Source organism: Canis aureus, chromosome 12 (genome assembly GCF_053574225.1).
Source record: "Canis aureus isolate CA01 chromosome 12, VMU_Caureus_v.1.0, whole genome shotgun sequence".
Lineage (NCBI taxonomy): Eukaryota > Metazoa > Chordata > Mammalia > Carnivora > Canidae > Canis > Canis aureus.
The window spans coordinates 25,392,249-25,415,927 of record NC_135622.1 but is presented as its reverse complement, the minus strand read 5'-3'; the positions used below and the strand labels follow the sequence as shown (position 1 = coordinate 25,415,927).

Below are 23,679 nucleotides of genomic sequence, written 5' to 3'. Positions count from 1 at the left end.
CTGAAGCCAGCTATGGACTGCTTAATGATTTCAACCAATAAATTGTCTTATTCATTTAAGCCTGAAGGACCTAAGATTTCTCTTGCTTCCCAAGCAAAACAATCCTAAATATTAAACTTCCCAAAGCAGCAACAGAAGCAAAGAATGCATTTCAGCTCCTTAGGACCAAGAGACCTCTTAACTACAAGCCTCTTGTTCTCCCCCGCTGGTCTGAGAGCTTCTGGGGTATATTCACTGTGTCCCCGGCTCTGAGAGGAGTGTGTATCTCTACTGAGGGCATCATAAGCATCTCATGTATATGTGGAAAACCTGCAAACGTTGTCTGGTCCACCGCTACTTCCTCAGCTTCTACAACAGAGTGTGGGACATGCAATAAACATTCACTGAGGGAGTGCATAAGTCACCCAAGCCTGTCTCCGAGCCCCTCCCCTCCAATCCCCCAAAGGAACAGAAGCTGTGGCCAAAAGCTTGCAAGACATTTTATTCTCCTGCCAGGGGACGACACTGCAGGGAGCTAGCTGAGAGAAACTGGAGGGTCCGTCCTGGATTTAGGAAGGCAGGAGCTGGCGGTGCCTGCTGGAGACTCTGTGCTTCTCCCCGGGGTGGAGTAAGGTCCCAGCTCCTTGGTCACCTGGAGTGGGGAGAAGAAACAGCTGTGGCAGGTGTGGGGTCCCTGCAAATGTGCACTACAGCCACCTGCCCCTGCTGATCACACCCAGAGTTACATCCTGGAACCCAGTCAGGAGCCTGAGGGGGTTTGGGGTTCTGGAGATGGAAATCACAGGCTCCAGTGACAGGAAGTGGTGGGGACCTCGCATTACGAGGTGACCCCAGATCTGCCAGCATCAAGTCCCAAAGCTTCAGTCAAGGCAAGACTGGCTGCCAGAGCCACTCAGGGGCCCTTCTCCGCCCCCAGTCCCACCACCCTGGCCTGATCTGTGGGTGCAGCCTGGGCAGCCCTGGAGGGAGAGGCTGCAGAGCCCTCCCTGCCAGCGGGGTTCCCGAGCCCAGCTCTCGGGCCCCGGGTGTCCTGGGCTAGATGGTGCCTGGTTCCTGTTCCCAGGAACCGCTGCTGGGCTGGGGACAGGAGTCAGTCAGGGCTCTGTCGTCTATGCCTAGCCCAGTCTGAGGCCACTTCCTTGGTGGTAACCTCCTTACGCATAATCATCTCACTCAAGCCTTACTCAAAATAAGAAATCAGGATTATTATCCCCTTCACAGGTAGAGACGCTCAAGTTCACAGGCGTTAAGCTACTTGCTCAAGTGCATGGCTGACCAGAGATGGAGCCTGATGTCACCCAGGGTTGCCTGGGAGAAAACCCAAATCCCTTGGGGCACCTGGCTGGCTCAGTGACTCACCTGGGCCTCTGGCTCTCAGGATTGTGAGTTGAAACCCCACGATGGATGTAGAGATTACTTAATTTTTTTTACTAAAAATTTTAAAAGCCCAGATTCTTCATGAGTATTTCGCAACCATTCTTGTTACAGCCCACCTGCCTAACTTCTCCAGACTGCCACACAGTGGGGGGAGGAATGTGTCACAACAAGGGCGCTAGGAGGGACATGTAGGAGTTGCTTATGAACTTCTCTATGACAGATGTATTTCTATGTTTTTACACCATGTTGCATATAATTGAGGATGAGATCTGGACCTTCTAGGAAGGGGTCCCTGCTGTTACCTCTGTACTCACCTACTTAAGATTTGCACATCCTGAGTGTCACACAGATATCACTGTAGGGATAACCATTCAGGATAAACTGGGCAATGCCATTCAAAATTCCGGTGATGATTTTTTGGCAGACATTTTCCACCGCTGGAATCTTTGAGCACACCGCTGTTGCAGCCTTCTGAATGGCTTCCTGAAGCAGCAACAGCACCATGACCAGAGACAAGAATTAGCTGTGCTCTGCCCCAACCACCCCCACAGATCCCAGCAGCTACTGTCCCTGGGCACCTCAAACCGTGGGCATGCTGGGAGGAGGCCCTGGTGCCACGTGTCCATGGAAGCAGAGGCTGGAGAGAGCAGGATCGGCCCTCATTCCCAGGCCCAAAGCCCTGATGCAGGCCTGGCCAGGAGGGGCTCAGGAGACAAGGACAGTTGGCTCTGTCCTGTGTCAGTCCCTAGTGCATCATCACCCCAGGCCCACTGTCTTGTGTGTGGAGCACAGTGCCCACTGCTGCTAGACCCACAGTCAAGTTTGCCTACAGAGTCTCCTGGGTCCCAGGCCTGGCAGGGCTCAGGCTCAGGTGTGGTGAGGAAGGCTAGGAGAGAGAGCTTGAAGCCTTGGCACGTTCCATTTTGCAGTATCGTCTACTGCCATCGCAGAGTAGAAGGCTACAGCTGAGTTCCCAGGGTTGAGGGTGGGCCCTGCAGCACCCAGAAGCTGAGCAGGGTCAGGGAACAGAGGAGAAGGAGGGAGGGAGGGTGAAACGATGCTTCCTGGGAGGAACACATCCACTTGTTCAGCACTTGCTCAGGGCCAGATGGGGAACTCACCTCATCCCACCCCTCAGCTCAGGAAGTGGTTGGGGGATTAATATCTATCCCATTGCACAGAGAAGGAAACTGAGGCTCAGAAAGCATTAGCACTTGGCCCAGGCATGCAGCTAGAGGTGACACATCTGGGGTTCATCAACCCTGACCCAGATGCCCTTGGATCCAGCCTCATAGGCTCTCCCGTGGGCACATGCAGTATGACCACAGGGGAAAGGTTCCTACCTCTCCTGACTACAAGTTTCCTTTGACAATGAAAGAGAAAGCATCCTTGCCTGCTCCCAGAGCATCCCAATTTCAAATGATTCTCTGTAGTCCCTCCCCAGACACAGGAGGGGACCTCAGATACCCTGTTGAGAAGGTCTGGCCCAAACAGGGATCAGCTTCTCCCCAGGTGCCAGCCCCCAGCCCCTACTACCACCCCAGATGGACGTGCAGATGGTTCCTCAAATCTGAAGATCACCTGAATCTGGGACGGTCCCACGCAAGTCCTCAGCCAACTAATGATCTTTCGACAAAAATTACATTGGTTGAACCGCGGGTCACCCTGTCAGAAAAAGAAGATCCTCAGAGTGGTCTCTCAGAAATCCCTAGAATCCTGAGCAGAGATTCAGAAAGGAGCCCTTGCATCCTCCTAGGCCACCATGATGACCAATGATCTTTCTGTCCTTTAGGGTTAGGACCAGCTAGCTGCCTGGCCCGAGCTCACCTTCCTGGTGGGCTTAGCGGGGTGACGCACCCAGAACCTGTCCCACACCCACTGCACCTTCTCCATTCCAACACCTGCCCCCGTTGTGTTCTCTGCTCAGACCCCAGAAGGGCCTCTCAGGGGAGGGCCCAGACAGACCAAGGTAGCCCCCCTGAGCCAGGCACAAGTGCGCACAAGAGCAGCGTCTTCAGCCCACTGCTCTGTCCCCCCCACCCCCCCGAAAGAGATGTGCAGCTATCGCCTGGTGCTCCCTGGATGCAGAAAACGAGGAGGTGAGCAGGGAGCCAGCAAAGAACCTGGGCAGCCTCCTGGGCCAGTCTCCTGAAGAACTGCTCTTCCTGACAAATGTCGGCCGTGGACAGGTCATCATGGTCCTCAGGGATCAGACCAGAATAGGTCAGACCTGCAAAGACACAGCATCAGCATCTGTCCACACGTGGAAGAGGAGGGGAAGTCAGAACTCCTGGCTGCTGGGGAGCCCAGGAGGTGGCCAGTGCCCCGGACAGGAGTGGGGCTTGGAGAGGGGCCCAGGAGGCCTGTCCTCACACTGCCCTGGGGCTGCCTTGACCCAGGATCTGTGAAAAGACATGCTCTTAAGACCTTTCTGGAAACTGGAAAAGACGGTAATATCTCTCCAACATTACCATCTGTACAAAACTTTCTGTCTACCTTGCCTCTATCTCTATTCCCTCTCTCTCTGTCTCTCTCAACACGCAAAAACACACACATAGACACACACAAACACATATGCAAATTTTCAGAATGCACTAAAATGAAAAAAATCTCATCCCTTCCCAAGCTTGTCTTTCTTTCCCTCTTGCCTTCCGCAAAGACTTCATATTAGGTGATCAAGTCCAAATCACTCTCCAGAACTGTCCCAACCCTCAGCTAAAGAGGAGCTGCCAGGATCACGTAGGGAATGTCCTTACCTGGGGTGACCAGGAGCACTGAGGCGAGGAGCAGGAGGGCCCAGGAGGTCATGGTGAGGCAGCTGCTGACACACCCTCAAACCCCCTTAATGCAGGCAGGACACCTCCCATCTGAACTGCCAGCTCCTGCTCCTCTTCTAGGCTACCTCCCCAGGTCCCTGGGTTTACCACAAACACCACCAGTTTGTGTAGAAGTGGGGGGAGGAGAGGCTCCACACTATCTCTCTTCCCTCCCCCCACACAGAGCTTTCCTAGCTGAGTGCAAGGTGGCTGGAGGGCACAGCTCCCATGATGCCCCCACCCTGCCCCGGATGTGGTCATGGAAGAGCCATCCTTGCACCTGAGGGCTCAGGGAGGCACCTCGGCCATGAGCTCCCATCCTCCCCTCCCCCCCCCAATTCCAAGGCGTCTGTGCAGGTGTCCCTCCCCCAGCCATCCCCATTTCCCTGCTCTCCCCCAGCCATTTCAGCCCAGTAGCTCTAGCAGACTCCACCAGATTTAAAGACAGGTGCTCGGGGCAGATGCTGACAGCTCCTCCCAGCCCTGCCTTGTAGGGTGGGGAACACCCAGCATGAGCTCAAGGACTCCCTGTGTCCCCAGCCCCTCACCAGCCTGCTGGCCAGCATCGTGGAGGCAGGCTCTTCCCTCAGAGCCACCTTCAGCCCCACCTGTCAAGGCCCTGGGCCACAGGGAGACACAGCCCGTGGGAAGGAGGTGAGTCCTGGCCAGGGGTCGAGGCCCAGCTCCCGGGCCCCTGACTCCCCATCTGTGCACCAAGGTCACGGCCCTCATCCGTAATAACCGTGGCGGCTGCCCACTTAACAGCCAGTATCAGATAAGTAAGAGACCATCGTTTAGGGTAAGTCAGTCCCAGACATTGTGCAGAACATCCTCCTGCTACGGCGTGTGCCCTCCTTACCTGACACCCACATTCAACTGGGCATCCCCTCATTTGTCTGGTGCCTTCACCCACCTCCTTCATGCCTCAGACCAGGACACTGGGTGCAAATTGCAGGGGACCTGACCTCTGCCACCAGGCCTGCGGGGGACACTGTGGGCACCAGAACGCGCCTCCCACCTCCTATTGGGTCTTTCCCCCTCAGCTGCTTAGATGGCACAGCCACCCAGGCAGGACCAGCTGACAGGGTCCCCTCACACCCCAGCCCTGCATCCCCTTTCATGTGTCTCTGACGACTGCACCCCTGCCACTTATCCGGGAACCCCATCGTGGGCCAACAGCCTTGTTCTCTAAATCACTCTACTTTCCTGAGCCTATTCAGAGCCCTGCTTTCCACTTAGCCTCTGCTTAGAAGGGATGAGGGTGGGGTCCCAGGCAAGCAGGCCCTTGACAAGCTGGGGGCTCTAGAGCAAGGGTCTCTATCTCTTGGAGCCTTAGTTCCCTTTCTTTCAAATGCATGTAGTGTATCCTGTTCAAAGGGCTCCCATGTGGCACGTCTTTGTGCATGTGGAAGCTTTACAGCCTGTGCTGTGCTGGCAGAGGGAGGCTGGTGTTAGGGCATCCTTCCCCAAGGTGGCTTCTGTGAGTGCTGCTGCTGTGGGAGGGTAACTGGTGCTGTGCCGGGGAGTGGAAAGTGAGATTTCTGTGCTCAGGAGGAAATGCCAGGCTCAGAAAGTGCCACAGCCCTCCTCCCCATGGGACTCCTCAGCACCCTCAACATGGTACATGTCTTACCCTATTATTAGCATCAGAAACGCAAAAATAAAAAAAAATAAAAAAAAAAAGAAACGCAAAAATGAACATTATGACCACTCTTACAGGGAAGATAACTTTTATATTACGAACAATTGTATGCCAATAAATTAGAGAACTTACATTGAAATGGGCACATCCCTAGAAGGATACAAACTTTGAAACTGGATGAAAAGAATGCAAAATTCAAATAGACCTATAATAAGGAAAGAGATTGATTTGTAATGCAAACTCTACCCACAAAGAAAAGCTCCAGGCCAGATGTCTTCACAGATTAATTCTACCAGAAATTGAGCAAAGAATTAATACCAGTTCTTCCCGCACTCCTCCAAAAAGACATGCCCTATGTTAATACAAAAAAGAAAACTCAAAAACACAAAGACCAATATTTCCCAGGGTCCTGAATCGAGCCCCTCTTTGAACTCCACACTTCGGTGGGAGTCTGTTTGAAGAATCTCTCCCTCCCCCTCTACCCCTTCCCAGCTTGTTTGCTCTTTAGTGCTCTCTCTCTCTCTCTCTCTCTCAAATAAAGAAAGAAAGAAATCTTTTTAAAAAGAAAGCAATGGACTGAAGATATGAATAGACACTTTTCCAAGGAAGACATCCTTGGAAAGGATGAAAGAACACTCAACACCACTCCTATTCAGGGAGATACAAACCAAAACCACAAGGAGATATCACCTCACACCAGTCAGAATGGCTAAAATTAGCAACACAGGAAACGACAGGTGTTGGAGAGGATGCAGAGAAAGGGGAGCCCTCTTGCAAAGTAGGTAGGAATGAAAACTGGTGCAGTCACTCTGGAAAACACCATGGAGGTTCCTCAAAAGGTTCAAACTAAAACTTCCCTACAACCAGCAATTGCACTAGTAGGTGTTTACCCAAAGAATACGAAAACACAGATTGGAAGGGGTACATGCACCCCAATGTTCATAGCAGCATTATCAACAAATAGACAACCTATGGGAAGAGCCCAAATGTACATTGACAGATGAATGGATAAAGAAGATGTGGTATAGGGGCACCTGGGTGGCTACTGGTGGAGTGACCCCTTTGGTTCAGATCCTGGTCCTGGGATCCTGAGATCAAAAGTCCCATCAAGCTCCCTGCAGGGAGGTTGATTCTCCCTCTGACTGGTTTCCCTCTGCCTATGTCTCTGCCTCGTTCTGGAGTCTCTTATGAACAAATAAATAAAATCTACTAAACAACAAAAAAAGGAAGATGTCATAGATATACACGATGTAATATTACTCACTCATTAAAAATCTGAGTAATTCACAACCATGTGGATGGACTAGAGGGTATTATGCTAAGTGAAATAAGTCAGCCAGGGAAAGACAAATACCATATGATTTCAGTCATATGTGAGATTTAAGAAACAAACAGATGAACAAAAGGGGGGAAGGAAGATAAAAGAGAAATGGATAAAAACGATAGAAAAAAAAGAAATAAACCATAGGAGGCTATTACAAATAGAGATAAAAATGACAAGAGATGGAGGAAGGTGGGTGGGGGATGGGCCAGATGGGTGTTGTGTATTAAAGAGGGCACTTGTTGTGATGAGCACTGGGTATTAAATGTAAGTGATGAATCATGGAATTCTACTCCTGAAACCAGCATTGCACTGGTTCTGGTAACTAACTAGAGTTTAAATAAAAATTTTGGGGAAAGGGTATCATAAGAACACTTTCCACTCATAAGAACATCCAAACATGTGGACCACTTTGGAGAAACTTTGCCCTCCTGCTAACTGTCTTCTACAATACCATACGTAAGAAGGTGTTCACTAAAGGAATCGAGATTCTTCAACAAATGGTGCTGGGAAAACTGGAGAACCCATACTACAGATTGAAAGTAGACCATTACCTTCCACCATACATGAAAAGTCAATAGAACTGGATTAAACATTTACATGGAAGACCAAAAATTATAATATCATTAGACTAAAGCATTAGGGGAAGCCGAATGACATTGGACTTGGCAATGATTTCTTCGGTATGACTTCAAGAAATGCAGCAAAATGGACAAAACTTTCATCAAACGTAAGAATTTGAGGTATCCAGTGACATAGTCGGAGGTGAAAGGCGATTTATGGAAGGGTAAAAATATTTACAAATCATTCCCTAATAATGGGTTAATACCCAGAACACACAAGGAACTGTTAAAACTCAGCAACAAATTGCTCAAGTAAAAAGTGACAAAGGACTTTGAATAGACGCTCTCCCTGCATAATATACAAATGACTAACAAGCATATGAAAAGATGCTCCTCATCAATAATTGTTAGGGAAATGCAAGGCAAAACCACAATGAGGTAGCACCCCATTCCCTGTAACCTGGCTCTTATCAAAAAACAGAAAATTACAAGTGTTAGTGAAGATGTGGAGAAAGTGTGCACTGTTGTTGTAAAATCATGAAACCGCTATGTAAAGCAATATGGTGGTTCCTCAAAATATTAAAGGTAAAACCACCACAAGAGCCAGAAAACCCACTTAAGGCATTTATACAAAAGAATGAAAGCAGGGTCATGAAAAGGTTTTCCACGTCCATGTTCTTAGTAGCACTATCCACAATAGCCAGGAGGAGAAAGCCCCCAAATGTCCATGGACAGAGGAACGGATAAATAAAAGGCAACATAAGTATATATATGTTATTAACCTTAAAAAGATAAAATCCTGGAGATCCCTGCATGGCTCAGCGGTTTGGCACCTGCCTTAGGCCCAGGGCATGATCCTGGAGTCCCGGGATCGAGTCCCACATCGGGCTCCCTGCATGGAGCCTGCTTCTCCCTCTGCCTGTGTCTCTCCCTCTCTCTTATGAATAAATAAATAAAACATTTAAAAAAGAAAAAAAGATAAAATCCTGTTGAATGTCAGAACATGGATAGACTATGAGAGCATTAACCTGAGTGAAATTAGCCAAATACAAATAGGCAAATAGTGTATGATTTCACTTATATGAGATGTCTAGGAAATCAAATTATTAGAAACATCAAATAGAATGTTGGTTCCCAGGCTATGGGTCATAGAAATGGAGAGTCATGGCTTAACAATGAGTATGGAGCCTCAGCTCTGTGGATAAAAACTCCTAGATGTCTGTGTTACAAGAGTGAGAATATACTCAACACTGCTGAGTGGACATTTAAACATCATTAAAATTGTAAATTTTGTGTAGTGTGTTTTTTTAATGTAAAGAATAGTAATCCCTGATAAAGGAGGTAGTTGGGCTCACAACTCAGTCACCCAAGCACTTTACCTTGATGTAAGCAGCAGACCTCTCTGTGCAACACAAGTGTCTACGCATACTTCCTACCTCATCACCCAAAACACAATGAAAACATGTATTCATGAGATATCATTTAATAAAATTGATAATTTTTCCTTCTTGTACAAACAGAGGGGATTTAGGGTGCTAGACATCTTCATGTGACATAACTAGTATTTGGTAGATTGCCAGTTGCTTGAGGGAAGTGTCTCCTTCAGGTGTTCCCTAGCCTGACACCAAGATGTAACACTGAGCTGGGACTCTTTCCAGAGGCCTGTGAGAAGCCACTGGAAGGTGAGGAGATGTGGTTTGTAGTTTGGAAAGAGCCCGGGGCTGCCCTGTACAGAAGGGACCTAGGAGCAAAGGAGGAGGAAGTCTGAAGATGTCCAAAGAGATGGATGCAGAGCCTGGCCAGGGCTAAGCTGGTTTGCACTAGGATGAGGCTACTCCAAATTGCCAGGAGGGGGGGGTCATCATTCGCCCCAGCTGGGGTCAGAGAACTAGGAAGTGGCCAGGAGGGAGGGATGTCACATGACACCAGCTAGAGGCCTGGGTTGTCCAGGTGTGTCAAGAGGAAAAGTTAGAGAACTGAGAAGGGCCTGGGGGAGAGAGGGTACCCCAGAGGAGTCTGTATTAGGACTCAAGTGCACCCATGCTCCACCTGACAGGTGACCAGAGTTGGCTTGTGCCCTGCCCTTTACAAGCAGTTACCCCTAAGACTGAGGCCACCTTCTTCTGCTCCCTTCTTTAGAAGTCCCTGCTCACCCTCCATCGTGCCCTGGACCCTTCCTCTCCCTTCCCAAGGCCTCCCCTGTGGCTATTCCTTGGGTCTCTCCTACACTGTGGGCCTCGGACCTCTCCCGGGACCATTGTCATCCATGTGGACACACACCTTACACACAGACACCACCTCTACTCTCACATGGCCTGTAGCTCTGCCCCACTTGGCTCCAACTCTTGACAGGAGCCCCCTCCTAAAGCCATCCCCGCCTGCTGACATCACCCTTTCAATCCCAGTGCACATGGCTGTTGTGCACTGAAACCATCTGACTAAGATCCCCAAGGCCCAAAAGCACCCAAATCCAAGGACCGAATTTCCTCTGTCTTCTTCTTTCTTACTATCTCAGTGACCCTGGACAAGCTCAGCCATTCCCTAGAGCCTGAAACATTTGGTTCTCTTGGCTCCTTAGCCCCATGTCTGGTCTCCCCTGCGCCACTGGCTGCCTCTCCACAATCTCCTTGGTGCTTTGCTCCTCCTCCACCACCACCAGCCGCCACAGGTTGACTAGCCCCTCCTGTCCTCAGACAGGAATGTTCTCCTTCTGCACTGTCTCCCTGCCCTTCACACCCAGTTCAAGGACTTCAAATTGGGCTTGGCCCAGACACCCCCTCCCCATCCACCGACCTGCATAGGGAATAGACACAGTCTTAGGGTCAAAGAAGAACCCTTCCTCATTCTCTCCAAGTCCACCCATCTAAGTGTCTTTCCCCCTTAGTACATGTCACACCACCCATCCAGGTGCTAAGGCCAAATTACTACAAGTCTTTTCTCTTTATTTTTAAATCATGTCAGATTTCTGGAAAACTTGTAAGACTAGAACAAACAGCTCCCGTTCACCTTAACCAGATTCCCCCACTGGTAACATTTTACTACATGTATGTGCTGTGCTGTCTTGTCCTGGTGTTTCTGAGTGTACATGTTACCATTCTTCTAACTCACTGGCAGTGCTTTGCGGACGTGATGCCCCACGACCCCCTAATACTTTAGCGTGTGTTTCCTTACAAGAAGGACGCTGTCAATCATAGGGTGGCACGGCCACCCACATCAGGACGCTACCATTGGCACAATATTATCATCCCAGGCTGCAGTGAGTTTCCCAGATCACACCAGCCGTGTCTTTTGCAGTCTTGATACACGCCAGGCTCATCTGTTACAATTACATCAAGCATCTTCCTAGTTTTCTTTGAATCGGAAGAGATGCTCCATCCCTTCTCTCTTTCATGATCTTGCCATTTTGAAGAGTACAGACCAGCTGCTGTGCAGAAAGTACTGTGGGTTTGTCTGATGTTCCTCAAGATTAGTGCATGGGCAGGGGAGGGGACAGAAAACATTAATCACCTGTCTGCCATGTCTCCACTGTCACCCTAACTAATAATGCCATTTAGTAAGTAATTCCCATCTAGTAAATCTTTGTGAGAATACAGTTGCAACTTTGACTACATTTATTATGTGGTATTTTGAGGTAACACTTTCCTTTTTCCCTTATTAATTATGATTATTTATATCTATATGGTTCTTGGATTATACGTTACACAATGAGTAAAACCTACTGTTGTCCTTACCCATTTTAATACTCCACTTGCCCCAGATTTCACCATTGAGAGTCTCCTTGAACTGCTATTGGGTTGAATCTTGGTGGATGCACCATTGCTTTTGGTGATGGCCAATATTCACTCCCTCTCTAGTTACCATCCCTTTCCAGGTACCATGTCCATTCTCCCCTGAGTGACTGAGGAGGATAAACCCCGCTTCTGCACCAGAGGTGTGTCCTGACTTGGCTCATGCTATCCTGTCGCCCAGGCCCTGGACACCGAGGGATGGATTCCAAATAGGTTGCCTGGCCTACTCCAGTCAGTGCGAACAGAGATGTCTAATGGGGCTTCTGGAAAAGAAGCCTCCATTCTCCTCACTGGGAGCAGGTAAAACATAGAATCAACAAACACTCTCTTTCTGTCTGGATGACACAGTATAAAATGACAAGTGTGGACCTGATGAGGCCATTGCTGCTGCCCAGATGGAAGCTAGCCTGAGATCAATCTCACTATACAGAGGTGGGAGGAATGTAGACAATAGCAGAGATAACAGGACTGAAGCCTGGTGACGCTACTCATTTCTGGATCATCCTGTGCCTGAAGCCAGCTATGGACTGCTTAATGATTTCAACCAATAAATTGTCTTATTCATTTAAGCCTGAAGGACCTAAGATTTCTCTTGCTTCCCAAGCAAAACAATCCTAAATATTAAACTTCCCAAAGCAGCAACAGAAGCAAAGAATGCATTTCAGCTCCTTAGGACCAAGCGCCCTCTTAACTACAAGCCTCTTGTTCTCCCCCGCTGGTCTGAGAGCTTCTGGGGTATATTCACTGTGTCCCCGGCTCTGAGAGGAGTGTGTATCTCTACTGAGGGCATCATAAGCATCTCATGTATATGTGGAAAACCTGCAAACGTTGTCTGGTCCACCGCTACTTCCTCAGCTTCTACAACAGAGTGTGGGACATGCAATAAACATTCACTGAGGGAGTGCATAAGTCACCCAAGCCTGTCTCCGAGCCCCTCCCCTCCAATCCCCCAAAGGAACAGAAGCTGTGGCCAAAAGCTTGCAAGACATTTTATTCTCCTGCCAGGGGACGACACTGCAGGGAGCTAGCTGAGAGAAACTGGAGGGTCCGTCCTGGATTTAGGAAGGCAGGAGCTGGCGGTGCCTGCTGGAGACTCTGTGCTTCTCCCCGGGGTGGAGTAAGGTCCCAGCTCCTTGGTCACCTGGAGTGGGGAGAAGAAACAGCTGTGGCAGGTGTGGGGTCCCTGCAAATGTGCACTACAGCCACCTGCCCCTGCTGATCACACCCAGAGTTACATCCTGGAACCCAGTCAGGAGCCTGAGGGGGTTTGGGGTTCTGGAGATGGAATCCACAGGCTCCAGTGACAGGAAGTGGTGGGGACCTCGCATTACGAGGTGACCCCAGATCTGCCAGCATCAAGTCCCAAAGCTTCAGTCAAGGCAAGACTGGCTGCCAGAGCCACTCAGGGGCCCTTCTCCGCCCCCAGTCCCACCACCCTGGCCTGATCTGTGGGTGCAGCCTGGGCAGCCCTGGAGGGAGAGGCTGCAGAGCCCTCCCTGCCAGCGGGGTTCCCGAGCCCAGCTCTCGGGCCCCGGGTGTCCTGGGCTAGATGGTGCCTGGTTCCTGTTCCCAGGAACCGCTGCTGGGCTGGGGACAGGAGTCAGTCAGGGCTCTGTCGTCTATGCCTAGCCCAGTCTGAGGCCACTTCCTTGGTGGTAACCTCCTTACGCATAATCATCTCACTCAAGCCTTACTCAAAATAAGAAATCAGGATTATTATCCCCTTCACAGGTAGAGACGCTCAAGTTCACAGGCGTTAAGCTACTTGCTCAAGTGCATGGCTGACCAGGGATGGAGCCCTGATGTCACCCAGGGTTGCCTGGGAGAAAACCCAAATCCCTTGGGGCACCTGGCTGGCTCAGTGACTCACCTGGGCCTCTGGCTCTCAGGATTGTGAGTTGAAACCCCACGATGGATGTAGAGATTACTTAACATTTTCTTTTAAGTAAAAAATTTTAAAAGCCCAGATTCTTCATGAGTATTTCGCAACTTTTTTGTTATAGTCCACCTGCCCAACTTCTCCAGACTGCCACACAGTAGGGGGAGGAATGTGTCAAACAAGGGCGCTAGGAGGGACATGTATGAGTAGCTTATGAACTTCTCTATGACAGATGTATTTCCATGTTTTTACACCATGTTGCATATAATTGGGGATGAGATCTGGACCCTCCAGGAAGGGGTTCCTGCTGTTACCTCTGTACTCACCTACTTGATGTCTGCACAACCTGAAGGTCACACAGATATCCCTGGAGGGATCACTATTCAGGAAAAACTGGGCAACACTATACAAAAATCTGATGAGGATATCTTTGCAGACTTTTTCCACAGCTGGAAAATTTGAGCACACCGCTTTTGTAGCCTTCCGAATGGCCTCCTGAAGCAGCAACAGCACCATGACGAGAAACAAGAATTAGCTGTGCTCTGCCCCAACCACCCCCACAGATCTCAGCAGCTCCTGGCCCTGGGACCCTCTGACTGTGGGCTTGCTAGGAGGAGGCTCTGGTGCCAGGTGGCCATGGAAGCAGAGGCTGGAGAGACCGGGATGGGCCCTCATGCCCAGTCCCAAGGCCCTGATCCGAGCCTGGCCAGGAGGGGCTCAGGAGACAAGGACAGTTGGCTCTGTCCTGTGTCAGTCCCTAGTGCATCATCACCCCAGGCCCACTGTCTTGTATGTGGAGCACAGTGCCCCACTGCTGCTACCCCACAATCAGGTTCTGCCTACAGAGCCTCCTGGGTCCCAGGGCTGGCAGGGCTCAGGCTCAGGTGCGGTGGGGAAGGTTAGGAGAGAGAGCTGGGAGCCTTGGCACATTCCATTTTGCAGTATCGTCTACTGCAATCGCAGGAGAGAGGCTACAGCTGAGTGCCCAGGGCTGAGGGTGGGCCCTGCAGCACCCAGAAGCTGAGCAGGGTCAGGGTACAGAGGAGAAGGAGGGAGGGAGGGAGGGAGGGTGAAACGAGGCTTCCTGGGAGGAACACATCCACTTGTTCAGCACTTGCTCAGGGCCAGATGGGAAACTCAGCTCATCCCACCCCTCAGCTCCTTCCAAAGGATTAAGGAAGTGGTTGGGGAATTAATATCTATCCCATTGCACAGAGAAGGAAACTGAGGCTCAGAAAGCTCAGAAACTGAGGCTCAGAAACTTGGCCCAGGCATGCAGCTAGAGGTGACACATCTGGGGTTCATCAACCCTGACCCAGATGCCCTTGGATCCAGCCTCATAGGCTCTCCCGTGGGCACATGCAGTACGACCACAGGAGAAAGGTTCCTACCTCTCTTGGCTACAAGTTTTCTTTGATAATGAAAGAGAAAGCATCCTTGCCTGCTCCCAGAACATCCCAATTTCAAATGATTCTCTGTAGTCCCTCCCCAGACACAGGAGGGGACCTCAGATACCCTGTTGAGAAGGTCTGGCCCAAACAGGGATCAGCTTCTCCTCAGGGTCCTGCCCCCAGCCCCTACTTTGACCCCAGATGGACGTGCAGTTGGTTCCGCAAATCTGAAGATCACCTGAATCTGGGACGTTCCCACGCAAGTCCTCAGCCAAGTCATTATCATTCGACAAATATCACATCCATTGAACTGCGGGTCACCCTGTCAGAAAAAGATCCCCAAAGTGGTTTCTCAGAAATCCCTAGAATCCTGAGCAGAGATTCAGAAAGGAGCCCTTGCATCCTCCTAGGCCAGCACGATGACCAATGATCTTTCTGTCCTTTAGGGTTAGGACCAGCTAGCTGCCGGGCCTGAGCTCACCTTCCTGGTGGGCTTAGCGGGGTGACGCACCCAGAACCTGTCCCACACCCACTGCACCTTCTCCATTCCAACACCTGCCCACCTTGTGTTCTCTGCTCAGACCCCAGAGGTGCCTCTCAGGGGAGGGCCCAGACAGACCAAGGTAGCCCCCCTGAGCCAGGCACAAGTGCGCACAAGAGCAGCGTCTTCAGCCCACTGCTCTGACCCCCATCCCCCCGAAAGAGATGTGCAGCTATCGCCTGGTGTCCCTGGATGCAGAAAACGAGGAGGGGCTCGGGAGGTGAGCAGGGAGCCAGCAAAGAACCTGGGCAGCCTCCTGGGCCAGTCTCCTGAAGAACTGCTCTTCCTGACAAATGTCGGCCGTGGACAGGTCATCATGGTCCTCAGGGATCAGATCAGAATAGGTCAGACCTGCAAAGACACAGCATCAGCATCTGTCCACACGTGGAAGAGGAGGGGAAGTCAGAACTCCTGGCTGCTGGGGAGCCCAGGAGGTGGCCAGAGCCCCGGACAGGAGTGGGGCTTGGAGAGGGGCCCAGGAGGCCTGTCCTCACACTGCCCTGGGGCTGCCTTGACCCAGGATCTGTGAAAAGACAATGCTCTTAAGACCTTTCTGGAAACGGGAAAAGAAGATAATATCTCTCCAACGTTACCATCTGTACAAACTTTTCTGTCTACCAGTGCCTCTATCTCTATTCTCTCTGTCACTCTCTCTCTCTCAAAACACACAAACACACACAGACAAACACACACACACACAAACAAGCGTGCAAATTTTCAGAATGCACTAAAATGAAAAAAATCTCATCCCTTCCCAAGCTTGTCTTTCTTTCCGTCTTACCTTCCGTAAAGACTTCATATTAGGTGATCAAGTCCAAATCACTCTCCAGAACTGTCCCAACCCTCAGCTAAAGAGGAGCTGCAAAGATCACATGGGGAATGTCCTTACCTGGGGTGGCCAGGAGCACCGAGGCGAGGAGCAGGAGAGCCCAGGAGGTCATGGTGAGGCAGCAGCTGATACACCCTCACAACCCCTTTATGCAGGCTGGACACCTTGCATCTGACCTTGCCAGCTCCTGCTCCTCTTGTAGGCCACCTCCCAGGTCCCTGGGTTTACCACAAATGCCACCAGTTTGTGTAGAAGTGGGGGGAGGAGAGGCTCCACACTATCTCTCTTCCCTCCCCCCACACAGAGCTTTCCTAGCTGAGTGCAAGGTGGCTGGAGGGCACAGCTCCCATGATGCCCCCACCCTGCCCCGGATGTGGTCATGGAAGAGCCATCCTTGTACCTGAGGGCTCAGGGAGGCACCTCGGCCATGACCTCCCATCCCCCACCCCTTCCCCCACCTCCCAGGGGTCTGTGCAGGTGTCCCTCCCCCAGCCATCCCCATTTCCCTGCTCTCCCCCAGCCATTTCAGCCCAGTAGCTCTAGCAGACTCCACCAGATTAAAGACAGGTGCTCGGGGCAGATGCTGACAGCTCCTCCCAGCCCTGCCTTCTCCGGTGGGGGACACCCAGCATGAGCTCAAGGACTCCCTGTGTCCCCAGCCCCTCACCAGCCTGCTGGCCAGCATCGTGGAGGCAGGCTCTTCCCTCAGAGCCACCTTCAGCCCCGCCTGTCAGGGCCCTGGGCCACAGGGAGACACAGCCCGTGGGAAGGAGGTGAGTCCTGGCCAGGGGTCGAGGCCCAGCTCCCGGGCCCCTGACTCCCCATCTGTGCACCAAGGTCACGGCCCTCATCCGTAATAACCGTGGCGGCTGCCCACTTAACAGCCAGTATCAGATAAGTAAGAGACCATCGTTTAGGGTAAGTCGGTCCCAGACATTGTGCAGAACATCCTCCTGCTACGGCGTGTGCCCTCCTTACCTGACACCCACATTCAACTGGGCATCCCCTCTTTTGTGTGGCGCCTTCATCCACCTCCTTCATGCCTCAGACCAGGACACTGGGTGCAGGTAGCAGGGGACCTGACCTCTGCCACCAGGCCTGCGGGGGACACTGCGAGCACCAGAACGCGCCTCCCACCTCCTATTGGGTCTTTCCCCGCCAGCTGCTGAGATGGCACAGCCACCCAGGCAGGACCAGCTGACACCCAGCCCTGCATCCTCCTCAGTGTGTCTCTGACGACTGCACCCCCTGCCACCTGCCCGGGAATCCCATCGTGGGCCTACAGCCTTGTACTCTAAATCACTCTACTTTCCTGAACCCATTCAGAGCAATGCCCTCCACTCAGCCTCTGCTGAGAAGGGAAGAGGGTGGGGTCCCAGGCAAGCAGGCCTCTGACAAGCTGGGGGCTCTAGGGCAAGGGTCTCCATCTCTTGGAGCTTCAGTTTCTTTTCTATCAAAAGGGTAGAGTGCCATTTGTTCATAGGGCTCCCCTGTGGGGTGTCTTTGTTCATGAAGAAGCTTTACAGGCTCATGTGAGCACTGCTCCTGTGCGAGGGTAACAAGTGCTTTGGGGGGGGCGGGGAGTGAGGGGCTTCCTGTGCTCAGGAAGGTGCCAGGCTAGGAAGGTGTCCTAGATCTCCTCCCCATGGGACTCCTACGCAACCCTAACATTTGAATGTTCTTACCCAATTATTAGCATCAGAAACAACAGAATGGACATTATGACTGATCTTCCAGGAAGAATAATGGTTATACTGTGAAAATGCTAATAAATTGGACAACTAATGTTGAAATGGACATATCCCTATAAAGACACAAACTGCGAAATAGACCGAAAAGAATGGAAAATCCATACGGACCTATAATAAGTAAAGCCATGGAATTAATAATGCAAACTCTACCCACAAAGAACGGCCCAGGCCAGATATCTTCACAGATGAATTCTACCAAACATCAAAAAAAGAATTAATATCTCTTCTTCCCAAACTCTTCCAAAAACTGGAATAGGATGCCCTATAGTCAATACCAGAAAAAGGTAACCCAAGAGTACCAATATCCTATCAATGTGGTTGCAGTAATCCTCGACAAAATCCTCACCAATGTAGAACATATAAAAAGAATTGTACACCGTAACCAAGTAGAATTTTTCAGGAATGCAAGATTATTTAACACCTAAAATTCATTCATGTGATTCACTATAGCAATAGAACAAAACATAAAAACCACATGATCCTCTCCATGGACACAAAAGCATCATTTGATAAAACTCAACATCCATTCACATTAAAACACTCACCAACTAGAAATGAAAGGGAAATCCTGCAACCTAATAAATTGCATCTATGTAATCCCCCAGCTGACATCATACATCTTGATGACAAACTAAATACTTTCCAACAAAGACCAGGAGCAAGACATGGATGCCTGCTGTCTCCACACCTATTCAGTATTGCACTAATGATACTAGCCAGGAAAATTAAGAAACAAAATGACAAAATACATCCATGAGCAAGGAAGATGTATGCCTATCTCCATTGGCAGATAACATCTCCTGTGTAGGTAAATACTAAAGGATTAAACAAAAAAATGAATCCATTCTAAGGTGTATCTAGACACCATAGACCTCCATTATCAAATGATTCAAAGGTGCAATACTAGATTTTACTAGATCAAAATTCATGCATGGATGGAACTAGGTATTTACCGTTTTTTATGTGAGTAAACTTGATCAGTCTCAGTGGCAGGCTGTTTTGTGTAATTATTGTAAAATCTCTGTAAAAGCATGCTAGGAGGCTGTTCTTAAAAAGTTTCATAACATTTCCACTTGTAAGAACATCCAAACATGTGGACCACTTTTGAGAAACCGCTCTTGTGCTAACCATCTTCTATAAGATCATATGTAAGAAGGTGCTCACTAAATGGGATTAAAACTCTTAAACAAATGGTGCTGGCAAAACTGGAGAGCCCATGGAAAACACTGAAGGTAGACCTTACTTTCCACCATATACGAAAAGTCACTAGAAATGGATTCAACACCTACGTGTAAGACCCAAAACTACAATATCATTAGACTAAAACGTAAGGAAAAGCTGCATGACATTGGACTTGGCAATAATATCTTTCTGCCCGTTATAGCAAAATGAAAATGCAGCAAAATGGAAAATTTGAATTTCATCAAACATAAGAATGTATGCATCCAATGACACAGGCGGAAGTGACTAGCGATTTTTGGAAGGGTAAAAATATTTACAAATCATTCTCTAATACTGGGCTACATTCCAGGATAATCAACAACAAACATCAAATCACTCAATTTAAAAAAGTGAAAAGGACTTTCAATACACTCTCCCTTCAAGATATAGCAATGGCTAAGAAGCATATGAAAAGTTGCTCCTCATCAATAATTGTTAGGGAAACGCAAGGCAAAACCACAATGAGGTAGCACCCCATTCCTGATAACTGGGCTCTTATCAAAAACAAAAAAAAAAAACAAAAAAAAAACAGAATATTACAAGAGTTGCTGAAGATGTGGAGAAAGTGTGCACTGTTGTTGTAATATCATAAAACCACTATGTAAAGCAATATGGTGGTTCCTCAAAAAATTAATAATAGGCTACTACATGCTCCAGCAAGCCCACTTCTGGATATTTATTCACAATATGAGAAAAGAGAATCTCAAAGAGGTGTTCACACGCTCAGAATCATAGCAGTCCTATTCACAATAGCCAAGAGGTGAAAGCAACCCGAATGTGATGGACACATGATGGATAAATAAAATGCATTATAAATATATGTGCGTGCGTGTGTGTGTTATTAATCTTAAAAAGATAAAATCCTGTTGAATGTCAGAACATGCATAGACTTTGAGGACATTAAACTGAGTGAAATAAGCCAGTCACAAGTAGGCAAATACTGTATGATTCCATTTCAATGAGTAGTCTAGAGGTGTCAAATTTTGGAAACATCAAAAAGAATGGTGGTTTCCAGGCTTTGGGTCAAGGGAAAAATGAGAGTCATGGCTAAACAGTGAGTGTAGAGTCTCAGTTCTGTAGGTTAAAAGTCCTGAATGTCTGTGTCACAACAGTGAGAATATACTCAACACCGCTGAGTGGACATTTAAATATTATTAAAATTGTAAAGCATGTGTTGTGTGTATTTTACACTGTAAAGAATAGCGATCCCTGATAAAGGAGGTAGTAGAGCTCACAACTCAATCACGCAAGCGCTTTTCCTTGAGATAAGCAACAGACCTCTCTGTGCAACACAAGTGTCTAGGATACTCCTATCTCGTCACGCAGAACACCATGAAGACATGTTCTCAGGACACACAATATAATATTTATAAGTACTTTTTGTTTTATCTTCAAACAGAATTTGGGGTGCTGGACATCTTCATGTGACATTACTAGTATTTGGTAGATTGTCAGTTGCTTGAGGGAAGTGTCTTCCTTCAGGTGTTCCCTAGCCTGACACCAGGATGTAACACAGAGCTGGGACTCTGGCCAGAGGTCTGTGAGGTGCCACTGGAAGGTGAGGAGATGTGGTTTGTAGTTTGGAAAGAGCCCGGGGCTGCCCTGTACAGAAGGGACCTGGGAGCAGAGGCAGAAGGAAGTCTGAAGACGCCCAAGGAGATGGTTGCAGAGCCTGGCCAGGGCTAAGCTGGTTTGCACTAGGATGAGGCTACTCCAAATTGCCAGGAGGGGGGGGGTCATCCGCCCCAGCTGGGGTCAGGAAACTAGGAAGTGGACAGGAGGGAGGTATGTCACATGACGCCAGCTGGAAGCCTGGGCTGCCCAGGTGGTTCCCAGTGGAAATGTTAGAGAACTGAGAAAGACCTGGGGGAGAGAGGGTACCCCAGAGGAGTCTGTATTAGGACTCAAGTGCACCCATGCTCGTCCTGACAGGTGACCAGAGCTGGCTTGCGCCCTGCCCTTTACAGGCAGTTACCCCTAAGACTGAGGCCACCTTCTTCTGCTCCCACCTTTAGAAGTCCCTGCTCACCCTCCATCGTGCCCTGGACCCTTCCTCTCCCTCCCCAAGGCCTCCCCTGTGGCTGTTCCTCGGGTCTGTCCTACACTGTGGGCCTCGGACCTCTCCCGGGACCATTGTCATCCACGTGGACACACACCTTACACACAGACCCCACCTCTACTCTCACATGGCCTGCAGCTCTGCCCCACTTGGCTCCAACTCTTGACAGGAACCCCCTCCTAAAGCCAACCCCGCCTGCTGACATCACACCCTTCAATCCCAGTGCACATGGCTGTTGTGCACTGAAACCATCTGACTAAGGTCCCCGAGGCCCAAAAGCACCCAAATCCAGGGACCGAATTTCCTCTGTCTTCTTCTTTCTTACTATCCCAGTGACCCTGGACAAGCTCAGCCATTCCCTAGAGCCTGAAACATTTGGTTCTCTTGGCTCCTTAGCCCCATGTCTGGTTTCCCCTGTGCCACTGGCTGCCTCTCCACAATCTCCTTGGTGCTTTGCTCCTCCTCCACCACCACCAGCCGCCACAGGTTGACTAGCCCCTCCTGTCCTCAGACAGGAATGTTCTCCTTCTGCACTGTCTCCCTGCCCTTCACACCCAGTTCAAGGACTTCAAATTGGGCTTGGCCCAGACACCCCCTCCCCATCCACCGACCTGCATAGGGAATAGACACAGTCTTAGGGTCAAAGAAGATCCCTTCCTCATTCTCTCCAAGTCCACCCATCTAAGTGTCTTTCCCCCTTAGTACATGTCACACCACCCATCCAGGTGCTAAGGCCAAATTACTACGAGTCTTTTCTCTTTATTTTTAAATCATGTCAGATTTCCGGAAAACTTGTAAGACTAGAGCACACAGCTCCTGTTCACCTTAACCAGATTCCCCCACTGGTAACATTTTACTACACGTATGTGCTGTGCTGTCTTGTCCTGGTGTTTCTGAGTGTACATGTTACCATTCTTCTAACTCACTGGCAGTGCATTGCGGACGTGATGCCCCACGACCCCCTAATACTTTCATAAGTAAAGAAGCATGTGTTTCTTTACCCGAAGGACGCTGTCTATCTTAAGGTGGCACTGCCATACACATCAGGACACTACCATTGGCACAACATTATCATCTCAGACTGAAGAGAGAGTCCCAGATTACACCAACCATGTCCCTTGCAGTCTGGATACACACCAGGCTCATCTGTTACAATCACACCCAGTATCTCCTTAGTTTCCTTCTATCTGGAACAGATCCTTCATCTCTTCTTATCTTTCATAATCTTGCATTTTGAAGAGTACAGACCAGCTCCTGTGCTGAAAGTCAATTTGGGTTTCTCCGATGTTCCTCAGGATTTGTGTATTTGGGTCAGCAGGGGTAAAAAACACTCACCACCTATCTGCCAGGTCTCTCTACTGTCATCTTAACTAATCACTATTTTAGTAATTAATTGCAGGGTGGTATTTGTGGGAATATAGATTGCAATTGTGTCTACATTCATATTTGGCATTGTACAGTAATATAACACCTTCCCCTTTCCCTTATTTTCTTTTTAAAGTTTTATTTATTTATTCACAAGACACACAGAGAAAGAGGCAGATACATAGGCAGAGGGAGAAGCAGGCTCCATGCAGGGAGCCCGATGCAGGACTCGATCCCGGACTTCAGGATCATGCCCTGGACCAAAGGCAGATGCTCAACCGCTGAGCCACCCAGGCAACCCCCTTTCCCTCATTGATTTATTTATCTCTACATGATCACGGATTCTACTTTACACAATAGATGAGAATCTACTACTCTCTTATCCATTTTAATACTCCACTTGCCCCAGATTTCACCATTGAGCATCTCTTTGAACTGCTTATTAGGTTGAATCCTGGTGGATGCACCAGTGCTCTTGGTGATGGCGAGCATGAATTCCCCTCTTTTCAGTAACAATCTCCTCCCAGATTTTCATGTCCACTCTTACCCAAGTGACTGTAAGATATAAATTCGGCCTCAGCACCTGGGATGTGCTCTAAATGGCTCAGGCTAATCTGCGTATCTCATGCCCACAGAACAAAAGATGATTGCAGTACGGCACCTGCCTATTCAGGCCATAAAAACCCAATTAATGTTTGATGAAGTTTCTTGGGAAAGAAGTTTCCATTCATCTTCAAGGGAAGTGCTGGAAGAGAGGCCACCAAAGAACTTTCTTTCCCTCTGGATGACATAGTATAAAATGTCAAGAATGGACCTGATGGGGCCATTGCTGCTGCCCAGATGGATGCCTCAGAAGGAAGCTAGCCGGAGATCAATCTCACTATAGAGCTGTGGGAGGACCTGAGAGAATGGCAGAGAAACAGGACTGGACTCTGGTGACAGTACTCATTTCTGGATAATTCTGTGCCTGAAGCTATCTATGGACTGTTTAATGATTTCATCCAATAACTTGCCTTATTCATTTAGGCCAGAATGACCTAAAATTTCTGTTGCTTCTAAGCAAAACAATCTTAAATAATACACTCCCCAAAATACCAACAGAAGCAAAAGATCGGTTTCTGCTCCTTAGGAACAAG

At 49.3% G+C, this 23,679-nt stretch overlaps 2 protein-coding genes across 3 annotated transcripts; both read right to left on the bottom strand.

The window, feature by feature from the left end:
* Window positions 1–461: 461 nt before the first annotated feature.
* On the bottom strand, window positions 462–4,293 carry LOC144280774 (antimicrobial peptide NK-lysin-like). Its single transcript, XM_077843141.1, has 5 exons — window positions 4,134–4,293; window positions 3,501–3,607; window positions 2,959–3,042; window positions 1,692–1,860; window positions 462–631 (listed from the first exon to the last, which is right to left on the bottom strand). Exons 1-4 carry the CDS (start codon window positions 4,183–4,185, stop codon window positions 1,696–1,698), a joined length of 408 nt encoding a protein of 135 aa, XP_077699267.1. The 5' UTR covers window positions 4,186–4,293; the 3' UTR covers window positions 462–631; window positions 1,692–1,695.
* Window positions 4,294–12,478: 8,185 nt separating this feature from the next.
* Window positions 12,479–16,406, bottom strand: LOC144280773 (antimicrobial peptide NK-lysin-like). Of its 2 annotated transcripts, none has more exons than XM_077843138.1 (5): window positions 16,208–16,406; window positions 15,563–15,669; window positions 15,016–15,099; window positions 13,713–13,881; window positions 12,479–12,648 (listed from the first exon to the last, which is right to left on the bottom strand). In XM_077843138.1, exons 1-5 carry the CDS (start codon window positions 16,257–16,259, stop codon window positions 12,566–12,568), a joined length of 495 nt encoding a protein of 164 aa, XP_077699264.1. In that variant the 5' UTR covers window positions 16,260–16,406; the 3' UTR covers window positions 12,479–12,565. The 2 variants fall into 2 exon arrangements, with proteins under 2 accessions (XP_077699264.1, XP_077699266.1); XM_077843140.1 differs by having other exon boundaries at window positions 15,016–15,093; window positions 15,560–15,669; window positions 16,208–16,405.
* Window positions 16,407–23,679: the final 7,273 nt, after the last annotated feature.

Coding starts and splice junctions, on each gene's coding strand:
- LOC144280773 (XM_077843138.1), bottom strand. CDS start 16,259: ATGACCTCCTGGGCTCTCCTGCTCCTCGCCTCGGTGCTCCTGGCCACC. Junction 15,100..15,562: donor TGGCCCAGGAGGCTGCCCAG/GTTCTTTGCTGG, acceptor TTTTTCTGACAG/GGTGACCCGCAGTTCAATGG. Junction 12,649..13,712: donor GTTGTGCAGACATCAAGTAG/GTGAGTACAGAG, acceptor TCCCCACTCCAG/GTGACCAAGGAGCTGGGACC.
- LOC144280774 (XM_077843141.1), bottom strand. CDS start 4,185: ATGACCTCCTGGGCCCTCCTGCTCCTCGCCTCAGTGCTCCTGGTCACC. Junction 3,608..4,133: donor AGTGCTCCTGGTCACCCCAG/GTAAGGACATTC, acceptor GTGTCTTTGCAG/GTCTGACCTATTCTGGTCTG. Junction 1,861..2,958: donor TGGGACCGTCCCAGATTCAG/GTGATCTTCAGA, acceptor TTGCTGCTTCAG/GAAGCCATTCAGAAGGCTGC.